Raw genomic sequence first — 26,465 nt, forward strand, 5'->3', positions numbered from 1 at the left:
CCCCCGCCTACGGATTAGTCGACATTTTTCACAAATTTTACGAACGGAAGCTCTTATTTTCATATTTGTCATTCCTTAATCTTAATTTTAAGGGGCGAATAATATACGAAATGGGTGGAGTAACCGAAAATATAGCTAGAAGGGCTATTTTAATAGCAGCATCTAAAATGCCTATACGAACTCAATTTATTTTTTCGGGATAAAAATGTAGAACCAACAGAAATGAGTCTTAGGGATGAAACAAAAGTGCAGGTTTCTTTTTTTGGCTAAAAAATATTTCTTTTATTTTCTTCATCCTTTGCATTGGAAGAATAGACTAAAAAATTGATATAATTCACGCATAATCACTTTCAAAAAACATTTGCAAACACCACCTTAGTCCATCTAAATAAACTGAACGCCTATAAATCAGGAAATTAATAACAACAGCCGCAACAAACTTATTTTTCAATTTTTATTTTATTTTATTTTGTTTTATTTTATTTTATTTGCAAAGGTAAGTGAAGTAGACCGAAGTTGTTGGACTGGTAAGTGTACATATAAAAACTTGTACAAGATGAAAATTGTTGACAACCAAACTAGGGCACAATTATTTGTTTACTTTCTTGTAGTATAATATATGTATATTATACTACAAGATGGTACGGCCTTTAATAAATCTGTTTTCTTTCTTTAATTTCTTGTAGTATAATATATGTATATATAATATATATATATGTGTGTGTGTGTAAACAGTAGCTATACTGTTGATGTCAGAATATACAAGCATGGAAACAAGAGAGGCATCACCGAATCATTGTCTGATAAAGATCGAGTCTTTTTACAATAGTGGAATTGACAAGTACGAGACTAAGGAATTCTGGGCTGGAAGATACAGATGGTATATTATATTTTTGGCCAACTTGCACGTCACCCACTAAAAATTTCTAATTTTCGCACTTTACCCACTCAAAATTTGAAAATATGAATGTTCCCGTTCAAAATGTTATTCTTTTTGTGCATTACCCCGATAGCAAAATTTCGATTGATTATTCACCGGAATTGAGTGTTTTGGCATGTTGCCCCTGTAATGTTATTTTTGTTACACGTTGCCCCTTTAAAATACTGATGTTATTTTTGTTGCACTACGCTGAGAAAAAAAATGACTTTTGGATATCTCTTTTTAAAGGGGTTATCCTTTTTTTGGATTTTTATACGGGTTGAAGTGCATTTTGTCATTTAAAGAATGATATATTTTCTTAATTTACTTACAGAGAACACAGTTAAAATTCGTCACATATAGGTCATTATATAGGTAATTGAATGATGCTTGAACTTGTGTAGGAGATTAATAATCTACCCTAATGGAGACAACACTGTCGGAGAAGATCGCAACTGTGTTTCTATATATTTGGCTATGGCGGACACAAGTTCGTACCCTGCTAATTGGGAGGTGAATGCCGTCTTCAGCATCTTTCTCTTTGATCAGATTCAGCCAATTATCTTTGTTCACTAGGTATGTATTATTTTTCTTCTTATCGTTCATTTTGCGTTGTAAAAAATGAATGAAATATAAAAAAAACTTAGCGTGGTTAAATTTTTTTTATGATATTATTAAAAAACACCCATTCAACAGGAATAACAAGACGTTTCCTAGGAATGAAGTCCGAATGGGGAATTTCAAAATTTATCTCTAAAAAAACTATGTCTGAACCATCAAACGGTTACCTAGTCGATGACACGTGTGTATTTGGTGCTGAGGTTTTTATCGTAAAAAATGAAGCATCCATTCCGTATATGTCTTTGAAGAATTTTGATGTTCCTTACAAACGTGATTGGAAGATTCAAAACTTCTCCAAATTGGGAAACTTTTGGAGTTCTGAAGAATTCAATGCTGGAGGCCACAAATGGTACTTAATTATTTATTTTCTTTCATTTTTAATGAGAAAATTACGGTTTTGATCCTTCAAGTTTGCACCGATTTCACATTTCGTCCTCCATATTCAGAAAAAAACATATTTGGTCCCTTATATTTCAATAATTTAACACTTTTGGTAATTTCCGTCAATTTATCGTTAGTCCCTTAGCTAAGGCAACGATGGCCACACACTTGATTTCGTAAGGTTTTAACAAAAAAATGACGGAATGGACAAAACGTGTTGAATTTATGAAACATGAAGGATTCAATGTGTTGTTTTTGAACATAGATGACCAAATGTGGAATAAGTGCAAACTTGAAGGATCAAAACTGTATTTTTCTCATTTCATTGTTATTGCTTTTTAGTATTACAACTATCTTTCTTGTATGAACATGAGTACCTTTGTTGATAAATGAAGGAAGATTCGTCTTTACTCGAAAGGAGATGGAAAAAAAGCCGAAAACCACGTCACCATCTATCTTTACTATCTCGGTTCCGAAAGTGTGCAACAGTGCAAGCAAATTATACCATATGTATCAAAAACCAGGTTTCTGATCAACACATGAAAAGAACTTGTAAGTTACTGTTTCTAAGTTGTTGTCAGTATTCATTGATGATTATATTTCTCTCGTTAAATATATATACATTATGTTTTCTTGCAGCCATTGATCACTTGTTTTCAGCCTCGGACAATTCGTGGGGATGGGGTAAATTCATGGAGATTGCAACTATGAATAATCCAAAGAAGGGATTCGTTGTCAATGACTCTTGTCTCGTACATATCGAAATCTCCTCGGTCCAAGTCGTTCCGAATACGACGAGTTTGGGGAAGAAAGTATGTAACCTCTTGACAGGGTTGTTTTTATAAATTTAAAGAAAATTAGAGTGGACAATATAGAACTTAGATTCATTTTGTAGACTATTTCTTGGATTGCCTTCTAATTCATGTCTCGTTCGGATTTTTTCCAATATTATTCAAGATTTCAGAACATAGGCTTTCTTGAATTTAGCAAAGCATACAGCAGGGCTACTGCTTTGAACCTGACACTACAACAAAAAATCGGTATGTGGACACAGGAAAGTGTCCTAATCTGGTACCGATTGTTACCATCGCATAGTATCTTTCTTTGGTTCAGATTCATCTTCGTGAGTAAGCTGTTAAGTAATAATCGCAACACAAAAGTCTAGGGGTGCAAGTTGGAACGGAAATTCCAATTTCTGCCGGTTCCGATAAAAAAATGTCCGATTTTGGAACAACTTTTTTTATTCCGACTTCCGAAATTCTGATTTTCGAATTTTTTGGATTTTTCTGGATTGGAATTGGAATTTCCGATTTCCGATCCGATTTAATTTCCGAGATTAATTCCGAAAAATTCTGATTTTTTATGAAAAATACACCTATAAATAGTTTTTTATTTTTTCTTCTGAAACAGCAATTTGATTAAGTTTTGTTTTAGGATTTTGACATATTGAGTTTTTGTTAGAAGTTTTATTGGATATTATGATGTGGTTTAATTTTATTTATTTTTTGAATTGAAAAATACTAGTTATTAGTTTTACTTTTTTCGACGTGAATGTTCTTATTTTCGGAAAATTACGAAATTTTTAGAAAAGTAATGCTAAGTTTTGAAATTTTAAAACTTATGTGATTTCCGATTTTTTTCCGAAATTCCGAAATTTCGGGGCATTATCGAATTGTAATGCATTTTTAGATTTCGAAAATTTTGGCATTGGAATTGGAATTGATTTTGTACTTCCGAATATTTTTGGATTTTTCCGAAAAAGGCTAATTTCGATCCGATCCATCCGACTTTCACCCCTACAAAAGTCTGAACTTTACATAGGATTCCATTATGCCAAAAACATTTTGCGATCGCACAATCAACACAATTTTGCATTTAGATTCACGTTGGGAACAAAACAAGAAATATAGTCGATTAGAGAATATAAAAGCTCCTCGCTTGGGAAAAAATATGACAGCTTGGTTATTTCCATTTCAAACTTATTTCTCTTAAATCATTTGAGAAATTTTTGAATGAGCATTTAACTGAACACTATTATATACTTCGGGGATAATTTGGTATACCATCTCGTTAGAGAAATATTTTGAACTAACCACCAAGAAGATTACATCCCTTGTTATATCCCGTAACGTTTTTAGAAATTTGGCATACCCATCGGCTACTTGAAGTACCTAAAGTGCTCGTATACGTATAGAATTAGTTTTAAACTTTAGAAAACCCACAGTCGTCTCTCTTTTCTCTTCGAAAATATTACCATTTAGCGAAAATATTAAAATAATATTATATTGTACTTTATAATATATTTATCATTAAAAAATATTTTATATTGTCTTACTTGTTTTTTTGCAAATAAATGTACTAAAGATGAAATTTAATTACTAGTTTACTTAGTATTAATAATAACTAAAATTGAAAAAATTATCATTTTAATTAAAATAAAAAAATATTTCATAAAGAATTAAAAAATTTAATGTGTATTAATATATATCAATTAAGTTATTGAAATTTATTTTATCAAATTTAAAACTAGTTTTGTATACCTATTAATTAGTATTATTAGTTATTAGTATATTAACTAAAATAAAATTCAAATAAATTTGTAAAACAAAAATTATTAAAGATTCAACGTGTGTGTGTGTGTATATATATATATATATATATATATATATATATATTGTTTAGAATAATACACATTTTTATTAATATTTTATAATAATTGAATATCACGTAGAAACTATTTAATAAAAAATAACTAAATATAATAATTGTGTAAAACATAAACAATGTTGTTGGAGTGCAGTGTTAAAAGTGGAGTGCTAAACAATGTTCGTTTGTTATATTATAGATATAAACAACCGTTTTTAGACAAACGGTTGGAGATGGCCTAACATACAATAATATATGCATGTGATTGTGCATATATCGATATGTATTGGTTGGTTACGAGTTGATTTATAATATAAATATTTTAAATTTGTGAGTTATGTTGTTGGTGTGGATGATATATTTCTATATAATCGGCGATATTGGTGTGTGTATTGTATGTACGTAAAAGAAAGAACATTACTATGAATGAATATAGTTAACTGCAATGTTCTAAAAATCGGCCGAGGCGGCCGATTAATCGGTCTCCGAGGCGGAGGCGGTCTAAAACCTTTAAGATTTTAGTGTAAAGGTTTGAAAAATCGATTTTTTGCCTGTGAGGCGGTTTTAGGCGGTCTGAGGCGGTCCGAGGCGGTTTGAGGCGGTCAAACCTTTAAGGCTGGTCAAACACGGTGGCAAAAATCGGTTAAAAATCTGTTTTTTTTTTTTATAATTCAAAATAAAAGTTGGATTTTAATAAAAATATGAGTTTATGCCTTATTTTGTTTATGTTAATTGTTATTGTTAAAGAACTAATGATGTATGTCAAGAATGTTCAAAAATAAATGTAAATTCAAAAAAATTGTTTTTTTATTTATATTTTAGGGTAAAATTCATTTTGCACCCCTGTACTATGATAAATATATCGTTTACCCCCCTGAAGTATTGAAAACATCAAATACCCCCCTGCCGTTAGTTTTTTTCTTCTAATTTCGTTAGTCAAACCCTTTGACCGACTATTGCAAAGAAATGTTGGCTTTTTTTTAACGAAAATACCCCAAAAAATTTCTATATATAGATTTCAGGGCTTTTAGTTTTCATTTTTTGTGGGTTTTGTGCCGTTAGTTTTCCTATATATAAATTTTTTGGGGTATTTTCATTAAAAAAAAAGCCAACATTTCTTTGCCATAGTCGGTCAAAGTGTTTGACTAACGGAATTAGAAGAAAAAAACTAACGGCAGGGGGGTGTTTGATGTTTTCTATACTTCAGGGGGGTAAACGATACATTTATCATAGTACAGGGGTGCAAAATGAATTTTACCCTATATTTTATAAGGATATTTATGTATTATGATCTTATAATTATTAAACTTTTATTATGTTATTAGGATATATACATGATGGAGATATAACTATGTTTAAATATCTTTTTATATATGTTTGGAGTATTTATAAATAATATTTAGAAATATATTATATTAAATTTTAAAAACCGATTTATTTCCGATTTACCACCAATTAATCACCGCCGCACCGATTAATCGTGAGTCGGTGCCTGACCGACTCGGACCCGATTACCGCTTTTTACAACCTTGGTTAAATGTAGTTACTTGTAGTCATTTTAAATGCAGTAAACATATTGAAATAAATTAAATACAAAATTATAAAAATTATAAATATTTAAAAAAGAAAAGAAAGAAAGAAAGGTCTATGTATAAAATAAAGAAACATTTTTTGTTAAAAAAATCAGTAAAAATGATAAATACAGATCCAAATACGATAAATGCATATAGTAAAAATATTGAATGCAGTTAGGTAAAAATTGTTTGTGGGGTAGTATAATACTTTTAAAAAATTGTTTGTGGGGTAGTATAATACTTTTACTTCTCCCAGGGTTATGGCAAATGATATTAACAACTCAATAAAATAAAATAAAACAATATGTCCAAAAATAAGGTGTCAGTACAAAATAAATTTTAAAAAATACTATAAAATAGTAAAATTTGTATATAATATAAACAATTAAAATAAGGGGAAACGGCGGAGTGGCGTACGGTGGAGAAGAAATCAATGTGTTGTTGTTGTGCCAAGGGAAGAATGACTAAAGGAGGGTAGGTCATGGTTTAGAATTTAATTTTGCTGCCTCTATTTGGATATGGTGGTGGTCGTAAAGAAAATTGGGTTTGGTTGACTTTGTTTTGGTGTTTTGGTGGTGGTTCTGTTTGGGTTGGTGGTGCGGGTTGTTATTTACTTTATTTGTATTAAAAAACAGTTAGAATATGGAAGTGTGGTGGTGATGGTATAGTGTGGCGACGGTGTGGTGACGATGAGAAGGTCTGGGGTTTTTATTGATAAATTGGGTGAAAGACAACGCACGCAGAGGAAGTCAGTGGAGGTTAATCGACTACGTTTTGGTAGTCGATTCAGTTAATGAACTACGCTTTGGTAGTCGATATGTGTATTAATCGAATATGTTTTCGTAGTCGATTAAGGTTAATCGACTTCATTTTATAATTTATTTTTGAATTTTCGTGTATTGATTCCGACTTGTATAAATCAATTACAATTTATGTATATTATTTGTTTGTAAAAAAATGCTGAGTTTTGTTTTTATGTAGTTCTGTTTTTATTTTTAAGACAGTTCCTTACTGAACTATGCTTCATAGTCGATTAATATACCTGATAGAGAAAAATAAAAAATTAAAAAACGATTTGCTTAGAAAAAATTAAAAAATAATAATAAAAAATTGAAAAAATAAAAACAAAAATTGATTTCAAAACAAAGGAAAAACCAAAATTGAGATGAGAGTACCGGCGAAGAAGATAGTGGAAGGGCAATTTGGGGATTAAAAAGAAGGCGAAAGGAGTAAGGATTGTTATAAAAGAGTTGCTTGTTGAGAGGGACTCTCTCCCATATTAAGAGAAGTATTGCAAATTCGCAATACACCTCATGTATAAAACCAGAAAACTCGAACAATATAAAAATCTTCTTCAAAAACCAAAGTAGGGCACAAATATTGAAAGGACTTACACAATGTCTGCACCATTAGCAGCAGCTGGTATGGCGATTCTCGCAAAAATTACACAACCTGTTTTTCTATTTCTTTATTTCTCTCTCGTAATAAATGTATATATATATACATAAATTCTGTTGTTGCTGTCAGACTTTACAAGCATGGAAACAAGAGAAGCATCACCTAATCATTGTCTGGTCAAGATTGAATCTTTTTACAAGAGTGGAATTGCGAAATTCGAGACGAAAGAATTTGTGGCCGGAGAATACAGATGGTATGTATTACTGTCTATATCTATTAGTGCAAATTGCATATTACCCACGCAAAATTTACAATTTTCGTAATTTTTGTACTTTACCCTCGCAAATCTTTTTAAGGTTAATGTCACTGTTCAAAATATTATTCTTGTTCCACATTACCTAGATAGCAAAATTCCGATGGATTATTCATCGGAATTGAATATTTTTGTTGCACATTACCTCTTTAAAGGTTATTTTTATTATTGTTGCCCCTTAAAAAACATTATTTTTCTACGCGTTGCCTCTTTAAAATATTATTTTTGTTGGACGATGCAAAGTGAAAATTGACTTTTGGGCCAAAGTGCAACAAAAATAACATTTTGAAGTTGGGTTATCCCTTTTTTTGGATTTTTAAGGGGGAAAGTGCGAAAACGGGAAATTTATATGGGTGGAGTGCATTTTATCGTATCTATTATATTATTTGTCAAGCCTTTTGTTTCTTTTCTCTGCTTTAATTTACTGCCAAAAAACATTGTTGTACTTGTAAGTCATATATAGGTAATAAAATGCTTAAACTTGTACAGGAAACTTATAATCCATCCTAACGGAGACAACACTGTCGAAAAAGACAAAGACTACGTTTCCGTATATTTGGCTATGGCGAATACAAGCTCATTGCCGGCTAGTTGGGAGGTTAATGTTGTGTTCAGCATCTTTCTCTTTGATCAGATTTCAGCCAATTATCTTTGTTCACTAGGTATATATATTATTTGGAAAAAATACAATTTTCGTCCCTCAAGTTTGCACCAATTTCATATTTGGTCCCTCATGTTCACAAAAAACACATATCGTCCCTCATGTTTCAAAAATTCAACACTTTTAGTCATTTCCGTCAATTTTCTGTTAAAACTAACCGAATCAAGCATTTGCCCATCATTGGCTTAACTGGCGGACTAACTGTAAATTTACAGAAATGGCAATAAATGTTAAATTATTGAAACATGAGGGACCAAATGTAAAACCGATGCAAACTTAAGGGATGAAAACTGTAATTTTCCCTATATTATTTTTCTTCTCATCTTTTAATTAGCCTTCTAAGGTACTTAAATTGCAAATTGGACACAGGAATAACAAGACGTTTCCTACCAATGAAGAGCCAATGGGGCTTTTCGAAATTCATCTCTAAAAAAGTTATGTCCGAACCATCAAACGGTTACCTACTCGACGACACAAGTGTGTTTGGTGCTGAGGTTTTCATAGTGAAAAAAGAAGCAGCAGCAATTGAATGTCTATCTTTGAGGAATTTCGATATTCCTTACAAACGTGATTGGATTATTCCAAACTTCTCTAAATTGGAAGATATTTGGGAATCTGAAGAATTCTATGCTGGAGGCGAAAAATGGTACTCTTTTTCTTTTTTTGTAGTATTACAACTCTATTTCGTGTATATTTGTTTTTCTTTTTTTCTTTTTTTCCTTTGATCGTTTGACGTGACTACTTTCATTGATAAATCAAGGACGGTTCAACTTTACCCAAAAGGAAATGGAAAAGGAGCCGGCAGCCATGTCGGCATCTTTTTGCAGTATCACGGTTCCGGAAAAATGCAAGCAAGTTATACGATATGTATCAAAAACCAGGTTTCTGATCAACACGTGGAAAGAACTAGTAAGTTACATCAACATCAGTGTTTGTGAATTGTTGTCGGTGATTCATCCATGAATCTCTCTCATGACACTACATATCTTTTTTTTCTCGCAGCAATCGATCGCTTGTTCCCAACCAATAATTGGGGATGGCCTTTATTCATGGAGCTTGCAACTATTAATGATCCTAAAAAGGGATTCGTTGTCGGTGATACTTGTCTCGTACATATCGAAATTTCGTCTCTGAAAGATGTCGTGCAGTGATCGATATCGTATCATTTATGATGGAATATTAGCTGCACATTATATTATTCATCTCTCTCTCTATATATGAATTTTCAGTTTACATTAATAACTTGGATGGATAATTTTCCAGAAAATATTTTCAGTTTAAGCCTCTTTTGTTCGATCTTGAGATTTTGACATATACATGAACTAATCAATTAATCTGTTTAAGAACTAAAATTTAATTGTCCTAGAAATCTCACAATCTTTTTTATTGAATTATTCTTGGTATATTTACAGTCTACAGTCTAACACAATAATATCATTATATTTTCATTAATATATATATATATATATATACATATTACTATTATTCAGAAAAATTTAAAACTATTATTTCTGGCAAATAGTGAGATTTTCATGTATCACTGTTTTTAAATAAGTGTTTATTTAAGATAGTTTTTAATAAACACTTAATGAGGAGTTGGCCCAAGACTTCTTATATTTTTTGACATAAACCCAAATAGTTTCATTATACCTATTTTACCCCTTTCAAACTCTAATTAGGGTTTGTTTTATCTTACTTATTTTTATTATTATTATTTTTATTTAGTTATTATTAAAAAAAAATATTTATTTATCTGTTTATTTATTTTTTTTTGTTTTTCTTTTATATTCGTGGGTGGCGTGGATGGTCGGAGCTACGGTTAGCTCAGCATTAGTTTACTTCAATTAGTAGACGATTCATTTTTTTTTTTTTTAATTCTTTTTCCTGGCGGCGGGTCGTCAAAGCTCTAGTTAACTAACTTAGCATTAGTTAACTTCAATTAGTTGACAATTCATTTTTTTTTCTTTTATCTTTTTGTTTTTGTTTGACATTTTTTTTTTCCGGCGGCCCCGTGTCGGTGCTCTGGTTAGCTGACTCATCATTCCTTAACTTCCACATTAGTTGACATTTCAATTTTTTTTTTTTTTTTTTTTCTGACGGCGGATAATCAGAGCTCCGATTAGTTAACATGCATTAGCTGACTCAACATTAGTTAACATCAACATTAGTTGACATTCCATTTTGTTTTGTTTTATTTTTATTTTTTGTTTTAATTTTTTTTTCCGGCGGCGGGTCATCGTAGCTTCGGTTAGGTGACTCAGCATTAGTTAACTTTAACATTAGTTGTAATTCCATTTTTTCTTTCTTTTATCCTTTTTTTATTTAAACATTTTTCTCCGGCGGTGGATAATCAAGCTTCGATTAGTTAACTTGAATTAGCCGACATCTAACTTTTTTCATTTTTTTTCCAGCAACGACATGTCGGAGCTCTGATTAGCTAACTATACATTAGTTGAGTTCGCATTACCTGACTTTAATTTTCTTTAACTGACATCTGATATTTTTTTTTTCTTTCAACTCGTTTTTTCAGTGGCGGGGTATTTATGGCTCTGATTAGCTGACACCCAATTGTTTTAGTCTTGAAGTCAGCTAATCGTAGCTCCAATGATCCTCCATCGTATGAAAAAAGAAAGAAAAAAAAAGGTCGAATATCAAGTAATGTTGAAGTTCACTAATGCTAAGTCAGCTAATCGAAGACCCGACGGCCCGTCGCCGGAGGATAAAAAAAAGATGTCAACTAATGTTAAAGTTAACTGAACAAACTAATAGTGAAGTTAAATAATGTTGAGTTAGCTAACCAGAGCTCCGATGACCCACCACCGAAAAAAAAAGACAAAAAAATGGAATGTCAACTGATGTTGAGTCAGCTAACCGGAGCTCTGACAACCCACCACCAGAAAAAAAAAAAAAAAAAATCGATCGTCAACTAATTGAAGTTAACTAATGTTGAGTCAGCTAAACGGGGCTCCAACCACTCAGGCCACCGCTAGAGGAAAAAAAAAACCAAAAACAAAAAACAAAAAACCTGACCAGTCAGACAGGACCGGCTTGGTGGGTAGGTGGGATGGGATGGGGGAAATCAATTTCAATTGGGTATATTTTTATTTTTCGTATTGCTATCAACATGAAGAGGAGCTACGTCAACAGGTTTGTTTTGTTGTTGGTTACTATCATTTTCCTTTGGTGGTCGATCCACAACATAATTGAGGTTTTTTATTTGTTAATTTTAATTTGTTATGCAGTTTAGATTTCGAGATTGAAATTTTGTTTGTTATTCTGTTTAGCAAAATCTATTGTTTAGACTTCGAGATTGAAATTCAAATTTAGACTTTTGGTTCAGTTTGGCAGGCATTAAATTAAATTTTGTTATTTTTTTAGGGTTGATGATGCAAGATCGAAGGAGTAGATGACCATAGAGAATATGATTGAGCCCGATTCACATTTTTCTCTTGATTCGCTCATTAGGAGAAGATTTCATTTAGTTTTCTTTTTTGTGCAAACCAAAAAGAGTACAAAATGGCTTGCTCGTTCTCCGCCGCTAAATCCATTCCTTCTTTCATCGCCAAAGCAAGTCTGTATCTAGAGGCTCAAGGGCATTGATTAAAGTTGATTATCTTGAGAGGAAAACTGTGCTTATTGTTGGCTATTTTGTTTTACACTTTTTTGTTATATATTTATTTTTTGTTCTTGGTGGTACTATTTACACTTTGTTTTTTATTCTTGCAGTTTACATATATAATGTGTTTTTTGGTCGAGTTATATTTTTACACTTTTGCTGCTTTTATTTATTATTTTAAGTTTTTCTTTTCATACTTGATGTAACTACTAATCTATGTTCTGTAAATATCAAACTTTAAACATCCGTTCATAAGACAAACATCAAACAACAAAAAAATATTTTATAATGCCCATATCGAACAACAAACATAAAGTTTTTTTTCCATTTTTTTATGTCGATTTGCATTTTTTTCGATGTTGCTGGTTTTTTGTTTTGCGTTTTGTTGTTTCTAGGAGACTATATCTTTTAACTATGATGTTATATATATATATATATATATATATATATATATATATATATATATATATATATATATATATATATATATATATATATATATATATATATATATTTGTATTGAGTTGTTGCCATAGTATTAATAGTTTGATCTTGTGATTGTTATGTTTGCAGTGTGCATATACAAGGTGTTTGTTGCTCGAATATATTTGTGCATGTTAATGTTATATATGATGTAATTTTTTTGGTAACTACACTTTTGATGCCATATATTTGTTTTTGCTGTTAGTATTGTATTATTTGAACTTTGCCTTTTCCTTTTGCAGTTTGCATATAAATTACAATAGCAAATTGCAATTTGTAACAACAAAAATAAATAGCAAAATAAATATAATACATAATGACCTACCATATGTCACAAATATTATTTTACAAATGTTTTTTCACAACAACACAATATGGAACTAATGATAATTTGTTCAAACATCAATACTTCAAGTTTTTTTTCCTCGAACAATATAAAATATTTTTAAAAGATAAAATATGAAATAAAAGATGACATAACAAACCAACAAACTATTTTTTCTAGGAATAATCACTACATTAAATACAAAATATTGTAAGATACAAATCAGTAGATACAAGCAGTGTTGCAATAACTGATTCTGGCTGGGGTGATGTCATAATGGAAATAGTCTCGACGTCCTACTGAATTCACAACTTCCAAACGTCCTCGAGGATCATCTAGAAACTTTTGATCGTGTCAATATGAGTTTTGGAAAAGAACCAAAAAATATGTGAAACCTTCCATAGTTATTCCTAAAAAAGAAAAGAAAACCTAATATTAATTTGCATAACGAGCTGCATATTAAAAATTGCAGAACTGCCAAAGTGAATTAAGAAAATGGAAAATGAAAACTGCAATCAAATAAATTGTAAGGGAACAACAAAATAGTGGAAACAACAACCAAATAAAATTATGCAAATAACCATATCCAAATGCAATTGTCAACAACAAACTGCAAAACGCAAACGATCTACAATGACAACAAGTAATTTTCAACAAGTATTTTGTTATGATAGATGTAACCATTTGTTACAACACCAAACTGCAAATATTACAGTGAAGTGCAACTTATACTATGATAACAACAAAGTGGAAATGAACTATAATATAAAAGCAAAAAACGCATCATACAAGCAAAATCGCAAATCAACAGCAAAGTGCAAAAAATAATATGCTAACAGTTAAATATAAATAAGTTACAACAAGGTGCAAAATATACTATGCTAAAAACAATACATAGCAGGTTTGCAAAATTGATATGCCAGCAAAGTGTAATGAAATATACAAACTACAATATACAATACAACAGCAAGTGCAAAATACACAATAAACATCAAAGTGCAAAACACACATAAAAACAACATAATAAAAAACAAAAAAAAAAAAAAATTCTTTGCAGAAAACAAAGTTATTACCTGGGGTCGTAGGCTCCAACTGTCTTTCACTTCATTCATAAAAAAACCCATTGTATTTCGTCAATGAATCGCGATTTTAAAAATGAAATACAAAAAAATGCAATACATAGCAAATTACCTGTACGTTTTCGATTTTGCGCCATCTTTTCGGTTTTCAGACCTACAGACTCTCCATCGATCTCACCAATATGGGGCTATGATTACAGAGTTTGGGTTGAACGAAAGGGGAGAGAGTTTTTGCATGTTTCAATTTGACGAGATTTGCAGATTTTTCCCTTCGATGGCGATTTACAGGTTTACAACTTTTCCGTCGATCTGAGAATTAGGGCTATAGTGTGCGTTGAAAGAAACGAGAGGTGAGTTTATGCAGTTTCTCCCTTCGGTGGCGGTTTGCAGATATACATCCCTTTCTGTCGATTTGAGAATTAGGGCTATAGGGTTGTAGTTTCAATATCACGATTTGAGATTTTTTTGTCTCTTTTTTAGCTAAAAAACTGATTTGGTGGATAATTATATTTAAAAGGGAATCTTCCTATTTTGCTGCAAAGGGCAAATCAACAAAAAATATTAGTTGGGGGTTTAGAAAAATAGGACTTATGACTTGGACTAGGACCTATATAATCTTATAGTGGAGGGTTTACAAAAAATTAGCCCTTTTTCTTTTTGTCAAGGTGTATGTTTTTATCAGAAAATCTAACGCCGCTAATGTATTGGCAGCTATTAACGTTGAGTGTTGTCGTAATTTGTAGTTGATGGGGCATTTTGGGTCGGAGTCTATAGTCCAGGGGTTAATTGTACTTACCCCTTAACTCATTTACTTATATTAACGTGTATATAATTTTTATTATTAGTGAGACCCCCACCTTATATTAAATATATATATATTTTTAATTAGTATTGTATTCAACATGACTAATACACATAATTTGTCCTTCTATGTTATATCTAAAATAACCAAACCTATTTCACGTTCTTTCTATTTCTCTTATTTCCCTCTCTCTTTTCTCTCTTAAAACTGCCGTCTCCAACCTTCTGCCATCACTGCGCCGCCGTCGTTGTGCTCCATACTACCGCCCTTGTGTGCCCTCTTAATCTCTATTTCGCCCTGTCTACGGTCTTTACCCCTGGAATCCTCTCGTCAAAGGCAGCATTAGGGTTTTTGCTAGGGAGAATGACGAGACCATGTTGCGGCGCTAGGGATGATATTCCGTATGAGATTTCAATAGAGAAGTTTCATTGTTGTTGTTGTTCCTCTTCTCTGATTTTTTTTTGGAACCCAATTTTCGAATCTCAATTTTCTTACTTGGAATTTTTGGTTGAATTCTTGTATTGAAGGCTAATTTTGTGTTCAATCAATAGTATAATGGATGTTTATTTTTTAAATTGTGTTGATGTTATTTACAGATATATATAGATGTTTTCGTACAACAATATAGTTGTTTTCGTATAGCAATATAGTTGTTTTTATTACTTTTTAGTTGATTTTAATAAATAGTTGATTTAACAAATAGTTGATTTTGATAAATGAGAGTTGTTTGAGATAAATATTTGTTTTAATCATAATTGTTTTAAGGGGCCTTAAGACATAGGTCCCTAGTTACAAAACTTATTAGAACTAAATGACAACTCCAACTAAATCTTTGTTTTACATCCTTTATAAAATTCATTCCAAAAATGCCCCTCCACTCATAATTAGAAATATGCATTAATTAAATTCAAACTGCATTATCATTTTATTTATTCTGTATTTAGTATTTTCATAATCTAAACGTTTTTTTTATATTTTTTCTTTTTGTTCTTTCTTCATTTTAACCTTTACACTATCATAAACAAAAAATTCTCTACATATTTTGAAAATTACAAAAAAAAATCTTATTATATTTTTTTTATAACATACTTTTCATTTTTTTTTTAATTTTTATTCTGATATTCGATTAATAAAAGTAGTCTTCTATAGTCACCAGAGTCAATATTGTCGTATGTAGACATCTAAACCTTGAATTTTACTTTATCACACAGTACAACACAGTTTGTAGTAAACTATGATATGCTACAGTGTACTATAGTATACTAGACTTCTGTAGACATCTAAAACTTGACTTTTACTTCATCGCACAGTACAACACAATCTATACTAAACTATGATATACTATGGTGTGCTACAATATACTACGGTGTATACAGTTTACTGCGGTGTACTATTCCAAACCCTAACCGCCAACAACTCCCATCCGTAGCCAACCCTAGCAGTCAACGCAGCCGTAGACAAACCCTATCAACCAAATATCGTAGCCGCCGCAACAGTGCTCACCTTTCTCTTTTTGGAAAACTTGGATCTGCTATTTCAAACCCTAGTGTGCGCCGCCACACAATTGAAGTAACCTAAGAACGTTCACACCGACCTGTAACAAGTCGAAAAAAGTAGCAAATCGGATCTAATCCAAACAAAATCTCTTAAAAGATCAAATAAAATCAGATGTTATTAGTCAAATCTCTTTAAAAAAATAGCCATGATTTATATATCTGTTTTTATTAACAAATCTTCATAAAAAAAGAAATACAGAAAAAATAATTTGAGATAAACTAACTACAATGAAGAAGATGGGAGGGGAGGGGAGTTTCGTGTTTTACCACAATCGTTCTTCCACGATGAGATCCCTTTAGATTTGCGTCTTTGTGGGTGGCGGCGAAATTGATGCAAGAATTTTCTGGAAAAAGCTTTTCCCTAAAATAGGAGAAAAGTACGGGGATATAGAAGTTATTAATATGAGGGAGAAGGTGTGGGTGGGGGGAGGGTGGGGGTGGTTGAGGGTATAATGGGGTTTAAATTTTTCTGAGGGATGTCGGTCTAATAAAATTAGAAATGTGGATTTAGTTCAAAATGGTGAAATGGAGTTGTCTTCCATATCTAATTAGGTTTCTTTTTAGGGGTGTCAAGCATATTATCCCTTGTTTTAATAACAATTATTTTAATAATAATTGTTTTATTGAAATATAGTTATTTTAACCGAAGAAAAAAAAATAGTAAAAAAGTATTTTCAAAAAACATAATAAAAAGTTAAAAAAAACATATTTTTTAAATATTATTTTTTAAATAAAAAATAAATGAAAAAACGAAAATTCAAATTAAAATATAAAAAATAAAAAGTGCATCAAAGTAGTGTATAATAGATAAGGGTGGTGATATACGCAGGCCAAATTAAACATTCAGGCACTTTTTTACCATGGTTTTTTTACCTTTTTACCATAACTATTTACCTTTTGTACTATTCCTACCAAATCCTATAAAATATAAAACTCAACATTCAAAGTGAAAAATTTCAGATATTCAACAATTTTTGCGATGGATCCAAACAACTTAGACCCGAATGTAAGTTTTTCGTTTTTTTCCCGAAAATTCATCTACTCGTGCGAATTTACGTGAGCACTTGCCAAGTGCTCGTGTAAATTCACACGAGTAGATGAAATTTATTTTTTATTCATGTGCTCGTGTGAATTTACGCGAGCACTTGCCAAGTGCTCGCGTAAATTCACACGAGCTCAAGAACTATTTTTTTTTTTTTTTTTAATTAGCTCGTGTGATTTCACACGAGCAGGGGAGGTTTGCTCGTGTGAAATCACACGAGCAGAACGTCTCTGTTCGTGTGAAATCACACGAGCACCACAATTTTTTTTTTTTTTTTTTTTTTTTTTTTTTATTCTTTAGTTTTATAATTTGCTAATTACATTAATATAAAAACAAGAAGTATACATAGATGTGGATGAAGATATTGAAACATTCGAGCTACATGATTTCAGTGAATTTTTCACAATTTCGACTGCATTTGATAGTAAAGATGCACTAGTCGAGTGGGCGATGAATATGGCCATCAGTCATGGACATGAGATTAGGCGACAGTCTTACCACGAGGGCCGACAATATTTGACTTGCAAAAGAGCCTATAAGAGTCGAGGAAAAAATGCAGAGGTCGAAACAAGCCGGAAGTCCGGTTCAATAAAGTGTAAATGCCCTTTTGCGCTATGGGGTAAAGAGGGTCGTGATGGATTATGGCGCCTTACCATCAAAAATGGCAAGCACAATCATAATCCTCATAAATATCCACAAGAATACGAATGCAACTATAGAGAGATAGTTAGTTTGTACGGGCAATATCCGAAGCTGATAACTTACATCAATGAAACGTGGTTGATTTATAAGGAGAGATTTGTTAAGTGTTGGACCAACAACATCGTTCATTTCGGTAACACGACGACTAACAGGTATATAAATTGATTTTACTATAAACTCGTTACGTACAATCTTTTATACACATGTTACATTTATTCATTATTTGAGTGTTTTCTCGAAACAGAGTAGAGAGTGCACATCGTGCATCGAAGCGTTGGATCCAAACATCGACTGGAGCTATGGATACAGTTCAAAATGCACTAGATGCGCAAGTTGACCTTCAAATTAATGAATTGAAGGTGGAAAATGAAAGCAGTAGAACAGTCAGGCTGTACAGTACTTCACTGTCGTGTTTCGGTGCTTTGGTATGTAACGTATCACACAAAGCACTGGACCTGTTGGATAAAGAGCACTGAACTGTATCGTGCCGTAATACATGCTCCGAGGATGTAAGTAATGTGCACCGGTACCATACGGGGTCCAACAAACCTAAGCATATTTTAAACTAATTAGAAAAATCCGTAACTCTACTATAGACATAATTAGAAAAATTATTACTCACATCTCTTTCGGTCATGGCGTCGAGTATTTTTCGGTATTCCTGCAGCGTGGTTTTATTGCCTCCACCATGGGCCCACCTTCTGCATCGAGGCTCAAACTCGGCATATGAACGGGAAAGAGGTGGTCGAAAGCAGGGGAAATACTCAAAGATCCAGCACTGCAAACAAACACCAATGAATAAATAAATAAAATAGAAGTTTAAATAAATAAATAATTACTAATAAAGGTACACGTACCAGAAGGAGAATAACACATCCACAGAGACTGTTCATCCCAGCGCGGGTGGCAATACCCAATTGGCGGTACATGTTTGCTAAGCATGCCGAAGCCCACGAATACTTGCCGACATTATCGAGATCGTTGGTAAAATGGATCCACCACGGCTTTATGTTAGACGCTGTTTTGTCTACAAACAAAACAGACCCAAGCAGAAACATCAAGTAGCCCTTCATCTTCTTGTCGTCTGTGGCGCAAGGAAGGGTCAACTGATCTATCACCTTAACCCAACCAACTCCCTTATTTCGAAACATCTCATTGGTGTCCATAAGACCGACACCCAATACAGATGCAAGACTCTGTGAGCACTCTTCTACCGGGCGAATTTCAGACACTGATGGTCCGTCCAGCCGCAACGCCAGGATGAAAGCGACATCGTGGAGCGTGATCGTCATCTCGCCCCATGGCATGTGGAAACTGTTCGTCTCCGGCTGCCACCTCTCCACGAAAGCTAGCATGAGGTTCTTGTTCATCCTCTTCAGAAAACAGTCTCGTAAGTGGTAAAGACCTGTTGCCTCCAACCTCGCAATCATCGTGTTATCCTGCGGGCCGCGGTAGTCCTCGAGTGCTTTGGTCCTCGACTCGCACCGTGTAGTTTCACGGCGCTCCTGAAAAATATTGCATGTATTGTTAGCTAAAAAAAATGAATAATATAAGAATTATGTAAAGCACGTGTTGACAGAAAAACTTACATATCCTTCCCAAATGTACATCGCTATATGCGACTTGAACCATCGCATAAACTCTAAATTTTGCGGCCCTCCCTTGCACGGACCCTCCAAGTACGCAGGACCAGGGAGCTGCGGAAAGGGTAAGGCACGACCACCTCTACGATCCTGAAATGCATCTGCTGGCCCATCATCTTCCTCCATCTCCTCGTCAGTATCCATATTATCGTCGTCGGCATGTGGCAATGTACAGGGTCCGGCTCCAGCTGCAACAGCTTCTCGTCTCAGTCTCTCTTCTTCCCGCTGTAACGCTGCTTCTCGAGCTAACTGCTTTCTTCTACGCGCGGAAGCAAGGACATCTCGGTCTCCAATGCGATCCGGATCTTCCGGATTGTCCCCCTTCCCACTCAAGGCTTTCATTAAGCTCTTGCCTTTACCGGCAACTTGACTCATAAGACTTTTCCCCCGACCTCCTGCCATCTACATTTTAAATAAGCACTTTATTACTATTTCATATAATAAAAAAAAAGAATTTAAATAATGAAAAAAAAAAAAAAAAAATTGTTGTGCTCGTGCAAAAACATGCGAGCACTTCAAAAGTGCTCGCAAGTTTTTGCACGAGCACACCTTCTAAGTAAACTAATTAATTTATTAAAAAAAAAAAAAAAAAAAAAAAAAATTGTTGTGCTCGTGCAAAAACATGCGAGCACTTCAAAAGTGCTCGCATGTTTTTGCACGAGCACACCTTCTAATTAAACTAATTAATTTATTAAAAAAAAAAAAAAAAAAAAAAAAAAAAAAAAAAAAAAAAAATTTAAACACTCGTGTGAATTTACACGAGCGGAATCACTTCGCTCGTGTAAATTCACACGAGTAAAAATCAAACTCCCATTTTTTACGAAATAAATTAAAAAAAAAAAAAAAAAAAAAAAAAAAAAAAAAAAATTATAATTCACACTCGTGTGAATTTACACGAGCGAAGTGGTTCCGCTCGTGTAAATTCACACGAGTGATGCTAAGCTCGATTTTTTTCGTTTTTTTTTTTGGATTCGTAATCTACATAACAAGAGGATCGTAAAAACGTAAAAATTACCTCCGATCTGTTGACGATTTGCACGGGCTTTGCGAAAGAAAATCGAGAGGGTTGAGAGAGTTTTTTGAGTTTTTTACCTTTTGGTTTTTGAGAAATGGTAAAAAATGTGCCTGAATGTTTAATTTATGCCTGCACAAATCATTTCAGAATAGATAATGAATAGAGGAATGGTAAATTTGAGAATAAAAAAAAGGATAAGTCTCTCACTTATAAAGAAAAAAGGAGCTCGACTCATCCTCATTAAAATAATACTAGAGGGGTTCTCACTAATAGCCCCTATTATTATTTTTTTTAATTTTTTTAATTTTCTTTTTCTTAAGAGTTAATCACAAAAAGGCTCATGGCAATGACACTTAATTAAAAGAGGGACATCCAACTTTTTTCTCTTTCAAGTAAATCCAGCTCATTCAAACTTATTTGCAAATAAGGAAAATCCTTTTATATATACCAAAATTACCCCCAATTCATTGAAATCCAATTCAACTTCAATTTCATGATTTACACCACAATTTAGCCCAATTTCATCAATTAACCAATTTTGACCCTAATTTCAATTTTGACCCGCCACCACCGGAGACCGCCGGTCGCCGTCGTTGACCGCCAGTCTCCGGCGTTGACTTTTTTTTTTTTTTTTTGAAAACTTTTTTTTCCTGAAAAATTTTCCGGCCTCAACTACCGTTGACCGCTGGGTCTCCGGCGTTGACTTTTTTTTCTTTATAATTTTGTTTTTTCTTAAAAAAATTATTTTAATTAATAAAACTATCTTGGCTGCTAAATTACTGTCTCCAACAGTTATTTAACTGTCGGAGACAGTAATTTAACTGTTAATGGACCTTTTTTTTTCTTCAATTTTTTTTTAATTAATATTACTGTCTTTGCTGCTAAATTACTGTCTCCAGCAGTTATTTAACTGTCGGAGACAGTAATTTAACTGTTAATTGACTTCTTTTTTTTTTTAATATTTTAATTAATATTACTATATTCGTTGCTAAATTACTGTCTCCAGCAGTTATTTAACTGTCGGAGACAGTAATTTAACTGTTAATTGACTTTTTTATTCTTAAAAAAAATATTTTTAATTAATATTACTGTATTCATTGCTAAATTACTGTCTCCAGCAATTTAACTGTCGGAGACAGTAATTTAACTGTTAATTGACTTTTTTTTGAATATTTTTTCTTAATAATAATTATTTTAATTAATATTACTCCTTGGCTGCTAAATACTGTCTCCAATAGTAATTTAACTGTCTTAGACAATAATATTAATAATATTACTGTTCGGGAAAATAATATTCATAATATTACTGTCCCAAACAGTAATATTACTGTTTGAGACAGTAATTTAGTAGCCACGACAGTAATATTAATTAAGATATTTTTTTCTAAGAAAAAAAAATTCAAAAAAAAAAAAAGTCAACGCCGGAGACCGGCGGTCAACGGTGGTTGACCGGCTGGAAAAAAAATTCATGAAAATAAAAAGTTTTCAAAAAAATAAAAAAAAAAAAGAAATCAACGCCGGAATCTGGCCGGAAAAAAAAATATTCAGAAAAAAAATATTTTCTGAAAAAAAAATATTTTGAGGGTTAATGTGATATATTTGTTTAAATTCGGGGTCAATGTGTAATATTAAGGAAGTTAGAGTATCATTGATGGAATTAATAAGAATTATATTATGGAGGGTATTTTAGATCAAAGACATAAGGATGAGTTTAATTGAGATACTGTTTTTTTTTTTTGTGGACCAATGTGCATTTAGGTCCCATGTGATGGGCATTTTTGCTGTTCGCCCATTTATTAATTTGTTTTATTTTTGCTTGGATATTTAGTATTTGGTATTTACCAAAGTGGTGGGACTGATGGTTTATTTAAAAACTAAAAAATTGTACAAGATAAAAAATCTTCAAAAACCAAAGTAGGGCACAAAATATTGAAAGGACTCACGATGTCTGCATCATTCTCAGCGGCTGGTATGGCAATTCTCGCAAAACTACACGACATTCAATTGTTGCTGTCAGATTTTATAAGCATGGAAACAAGAGAGGCATCACCTACTCATAGTCTGGTCAAGATTGAGTCTTTTTACGATAGTGGAATCGAAAAATACGAGACGAAGGAATTTGTGGCTGGAGATTACAAATGGTACTGTATCTATTATTTATCCAGTCTTTTATAATTTTTTTTTTTTCTGTTTTCATATTTAACATATCTTAATTTAGTATATACATAATAGAGTGATGCTTAAACTTGTACAGGAAACTAATCATATGTCCTAATGGAGACAAAATCGGAAAGGATCTCGACTACGTTTCCGTGAATTTGGCTATAGCGGATACAAGTTCATTGCCTGCTAATTGGGAGGTTAATGTTGTATTCAGCATCTTTCTCTTTGATCAGATTTCAGCCAAATATCTTTGTTCACTAGGTATACTTGTTATTCTCATCTTCTATTTAATTAGGTGGTGTTTGCAAAAACTTAATTAAAAGCAGAAGTCTTTATTTCAAAAAGTTCAGCATGTTTGCAGATTAGCTGGAAAATCAACTTAAATAGAAAAAGCAGGTCTAAAATGTGTTTTACAAATTATAATTTGAAGTTGCTTATTTAAGAAAAGCAAAATTAAAAATTTATTTTACAAACTCCTAAAAACTGATTATGACAAAAAAAAAAAAAACTTAGAATCTGTTTGTAAAAGTTTTTGAAAACACCACCGTAGTCTTGTCACGTAGTAAGTATATTGTATTTAGATTCTGTTTTATAAATGATGAAAAACACCCAATGGACACAGGAATAACAAGACGTTTCCTACCAATGAAGACACAATGGGGATTTTCCAAATTTATCTCTAAAAAAGTTATGTTTGAACCCTCAAACGGTTACCTAGTCGACGACACATGTGTGTTTGGTGCTGAGGTTTTCATCGTAAAAAAAGAATTAGCAGCCATTGAATGCATGTCTTTGAGGACTTTTGATATTCCTTACAAACGTGATTGGAAGATTCATAACTTCTCCGAATTGGGAAACTTTTGGACCTCCGGAGAATTTGCTGCTGGAGGCGAAAAATGGTACATTCGTCTTTACCCGAGAGGATATGGAAAAGGAGTTGGCAGCCACGTCAGCATGTTTCTGTACTATGTCGGTTCCGAAAGAGCGCAAGCAAGTTATACCGTATGTATCAAAAACATGCAGAATCCTAACCAACACATAAAACGAACTAGTAAGTTTACGATATCAGTGTTCATCATTCAATCTCTCTAATGAAAATACTTACATCTTTGAATTCTTTTGCAGTTACGGATCACGTGTTTTCAGCTTCAGATAGTATCGGCGGGTGGGGTTGGCCTTTATTCACTGAGCTCGGAACTATTAACGGTTCCGGAAAGGGTTTCCTTGTCGATGATTCTTTTCTTGTACATGTTGAAATCTTCTCGGTGCAAGACGTCCCTCCGTAGTCACTCTATCATAGAGTATTTTAGTTACACATTTATGAATTTTCAGTTGAAATAACTTGGATAGACCATTGTCTTAGGAAATAATTTCAGTTGAAGTCTCTTTTATTGGGTTCAAATGATATCCTAGATTTGTTTTACCCCGAAGTTGGGATAACTACAGTTTTCGTCTATATACTTGTCACGGCCGTCAAGTTTTTCAGTTAACTTGGACGGCATTTTCACGTGTGGCAGTCAAACCGAGCTAAAACACACTCCCAAACTGTGAAATTATGATTGGGTCATTCTGGTGTCGCCTTATTTAACCTCAATTGGAAGATTCGAAAATGAAATTTAGGAGTAGGGTTTATGTTTAAGGAATTAGGGATTTGAGGATAGGAATAGGAGGAGAGAATAAGGGTGTCACTCCACCTCATAATTAGACTGCCAAATGGACTGGGGCTCTATTCAAGCTCGGATTTTACTGTCACATCTGCAATTCCGTCCAAGTTATCTGGGAAAAGTTTAAGGACTAAAATCATTTTAGGTGACAAGTGTAAGGACGGAAACTGTAATTATCCCGGTAATGGATGGTTGATTTGGAGAAGCGGATTTTTTGAGAATGTTAAGGACTAAACTGAAAGAGGGGTCTTTTTTAGGGTGACTCTGGAATTTTTGAAAAAAATAATTTAAAGGGTATTTTGGTCTTTTTAGATAAAAAACCCACTACCAACCGCATAATCAGCGGGTGTAGCACACGATATGCTCGCAAGAGCATTACTGGCTTTGACCTCTCACCATAGGTCTTTGACTTTTACCGCAATTAGACGTTTCATAAGGTGCGGCTTGCTAAGAACTCGTGCTTATTGGGTATTTATTAATCAAATTTACATTTTAAATCCATCCGGTGTAAATAACCAAGTGTAATATCTAACCCCCTCATATATAATGACCGCAAAACAAAAATTAAATTATCGAGAATATACATAAATTAGTTTGTTCTACCACCTCTTTTGCAAATAAGGTAACCTCTCAACATGAATAACAAACAAAGGCAACCTTAATATTTATGGGAAAATCATCCAATCCTTTCAAAATCAATACATGATTGTAAACTCTAATTTAATTTCAATTTCACGATTTTTTTCCCTCACTCCATTTTGAACTTTTTTTAAAAATAAAAAGTATTTTGGAGACTAAAATTGAAGTAATTGGTCAAAATTGATTAACTTTCAAACTTGAGGTTAAATTATGATTTGGTGGATGAAAATGAAGTATATTAGAATTTGAGGGGTATTTTCTTTATGTAAACATATGTTTTTTTGGGTGGACCTATTTATTAATAAGTAGCCAATATGGGCCCATAGATAAATGTTCCATTTATTAATACTACCTCAGTGAAATATCATAAATAAATTTAATAAAAAAGTAAACTACACATAATTATTGCACAAAGCAGTTAATTATTAATAAATCATATATAAGTCATTAGTCATTACTCATAAATATACAGAAATAAAGAAACCAAATTAAATAATTATGGCATAATGGGTAGGGTGATGTAAATATTCAAATCTAAATCATTAAATTGCAGAAATCAAGAAATGAAAGGAAATAAGTTATGGTACAATATGTAATCAGTTGACCATTTAGTCAAACTTAGACACTAGTATGGCAATTAAAAGTAAAATCATGGAATTGTATTGTCAAAACCAAATCCAGATATTAATAGCCAACAATCAAGAAATTGATATAAATAAAAACAATATATTATTATATTATATATTGTCACATTTGATAACAAATTATTTGAAATCTTCTCATAATTCTCTCATAATATACAACATAAAAAAGTGCATGTAATTAATAATTGTAGACCCTATAAATAGCATAGGAAAGAAAGCTCATCCAAGCATCTCGAAATTTTCAATTCAATCTAAAACATTTCAAAAAAAAAAAAAAATGAAAAATCTCATCAATTTTCTCACTTTGCTTGCATGTATTTTCCTAACAATATTTCCGACAACAATTACCGGTCTTTGTTTAACCGATAAGTACCGCGTTCATGTGGTCAATCGGCTCCCGAACCCACCAATGAGGCTGCATTGTGCATCTGGAGATAACGATCTTGGATATCACTCCACGCCTACAAACTACGATTTTAATTGGAGTTTTTGCGTAAATTATTTTTCCACTACGGTATTCTTTTGCACCGTTGAGTGGACCAATAAGAGAGCATCTTTTGATGTGTTTAATTCCAAATT

The 26,465-nt window shown here is 32.5% G+C and overlaps 2 protein-coding genes and 1 long non-coding RNA gene across 3 annotated transcripts; all 3 read left to right on the forward strand.

Moving 5' to 3' along the window:
• Positions 1 to 738: 738 nt before the first annotated feature.
• LOC105953897 (uncharacterized) lies at positions 739 to 2,887 on the forward strand. Its single transcript, XR_016032054.1, has 5 exons — positions 739 to 880; positions 1,324 to 1,495; positions 1,616 to 1,889; positions 2,317 to 2,473; positions 2,561 to 2,887. It is a non-coding gene; the product is annotated as an uncharacterized LOC105953897 (long non-coding RNA).
• Positions 2,888 to 7,427: 4,540 nt separating this feature from the next.
• LOC105954004 (uncharacterized) lies at positions 7,428 to 9,825 on the forward strand. The gene is made up of 6 exons (XM_088820423.1): positions 7,428 to 7,563; positions 7,669 to 7,792; positions 8,342 to 8,514; positions 8,883 to 9,159; positions 9,274 to 9,422; positions 9,516 to 9,825. The coding sequence occupies exons 1-6, from the start codon at positions 7,539 to 7,541 to the stop codon at positions 9,662 to 9,664; spliced, it is 897 nt and encodes a 298-aa protein (XP_088676549.1). The 5' UTR covers positions 7,428 to 7,538; the 3' UTR covers positions 9,665 to 9,825.
• Positions 9,826 to 22,592: 12,767 nt separating this feature from the next.
• Positions 22,593 to 24,362, forward strand: LOC105953895 (uncharacterized). The gene is made up of 4 exons (XM_088820424.1): positions 22,593 to 22,917; positions 23,031 to 23,200; positions 23,562 to 23,990; positions 24,065 to 24,362. Exons 1-4 carry the CDS (start codon positions 22,721 to 22,723, stop codon positions 24,223 to 24,225), a joined length of 957 nt encoding a protein of 318 aa, XP_088676550.1. The 5' UTR covers positions 22,593 to 22,720; the 3' UTR covers positions 24,226 to 24,362.
• Positions 24,363 to 26,465: the final 2,103 nt, after the last annotated feature.

Source organism: Erythranthe guttata, chromosome 7 (assembly GCF_056151865.1).
Source record: "Erythranthe guttata isolate IM_541 chromosome 7, IM_541, whole genome shotgun sequence".
Classification (NCBI taxonomy): Eukaryota; Viridiplantae; Streptophyta; class Magnoliopsida; order Lamiales; family Phrymaceae; genus Erythranthe; species Erythranthe guttata.

Excerpts from the sequence above, each read along its gene's own strand:
- LOC105953895 (XM_088820424.1), top strand. The coding sequence starts at position 22,721 with ATGTCTGCATCATTCTCAGCGGCTGGTATGGCAATTCTCGCAAAACTA. Across the intron at positions 22,918-23,030 it reads GTGGCTGGAGATTACAAATG|GAAACTAATCATATGTCCTA; the intron begins GTACTGTATCTA and ends AAACTTGTACAG. Across the intron at positions 23,991-24,064 it reads CCAACACATAAAACGAACTA|TTACGGATCACGTGTTTTCA; the intron begins GTAAGTTTACGA and ends ATTCTTTTGCAG.
- LOC105954004 (XM_088820423.1), top strand. The coding sequence starts at position 7,539 with ATGTCTGCACCATTAGCAGCAGCTG. Across the intron at positions 7,564-7,668 it reads TGCACCATTAGCAGCAGCTG|ACTTTACAAGCATGGAAACA; the intron begins GTATGGCGATTC and ends TGTTGCTGTCAG. Across the intron at positions 9,160-9,273 it reads TATGCTGGAGGCGAAAAATG|GACGGTTCAACTTTACCCAA; the intron begins GTACTCTTTTTC and ends TGATAAATCAAG.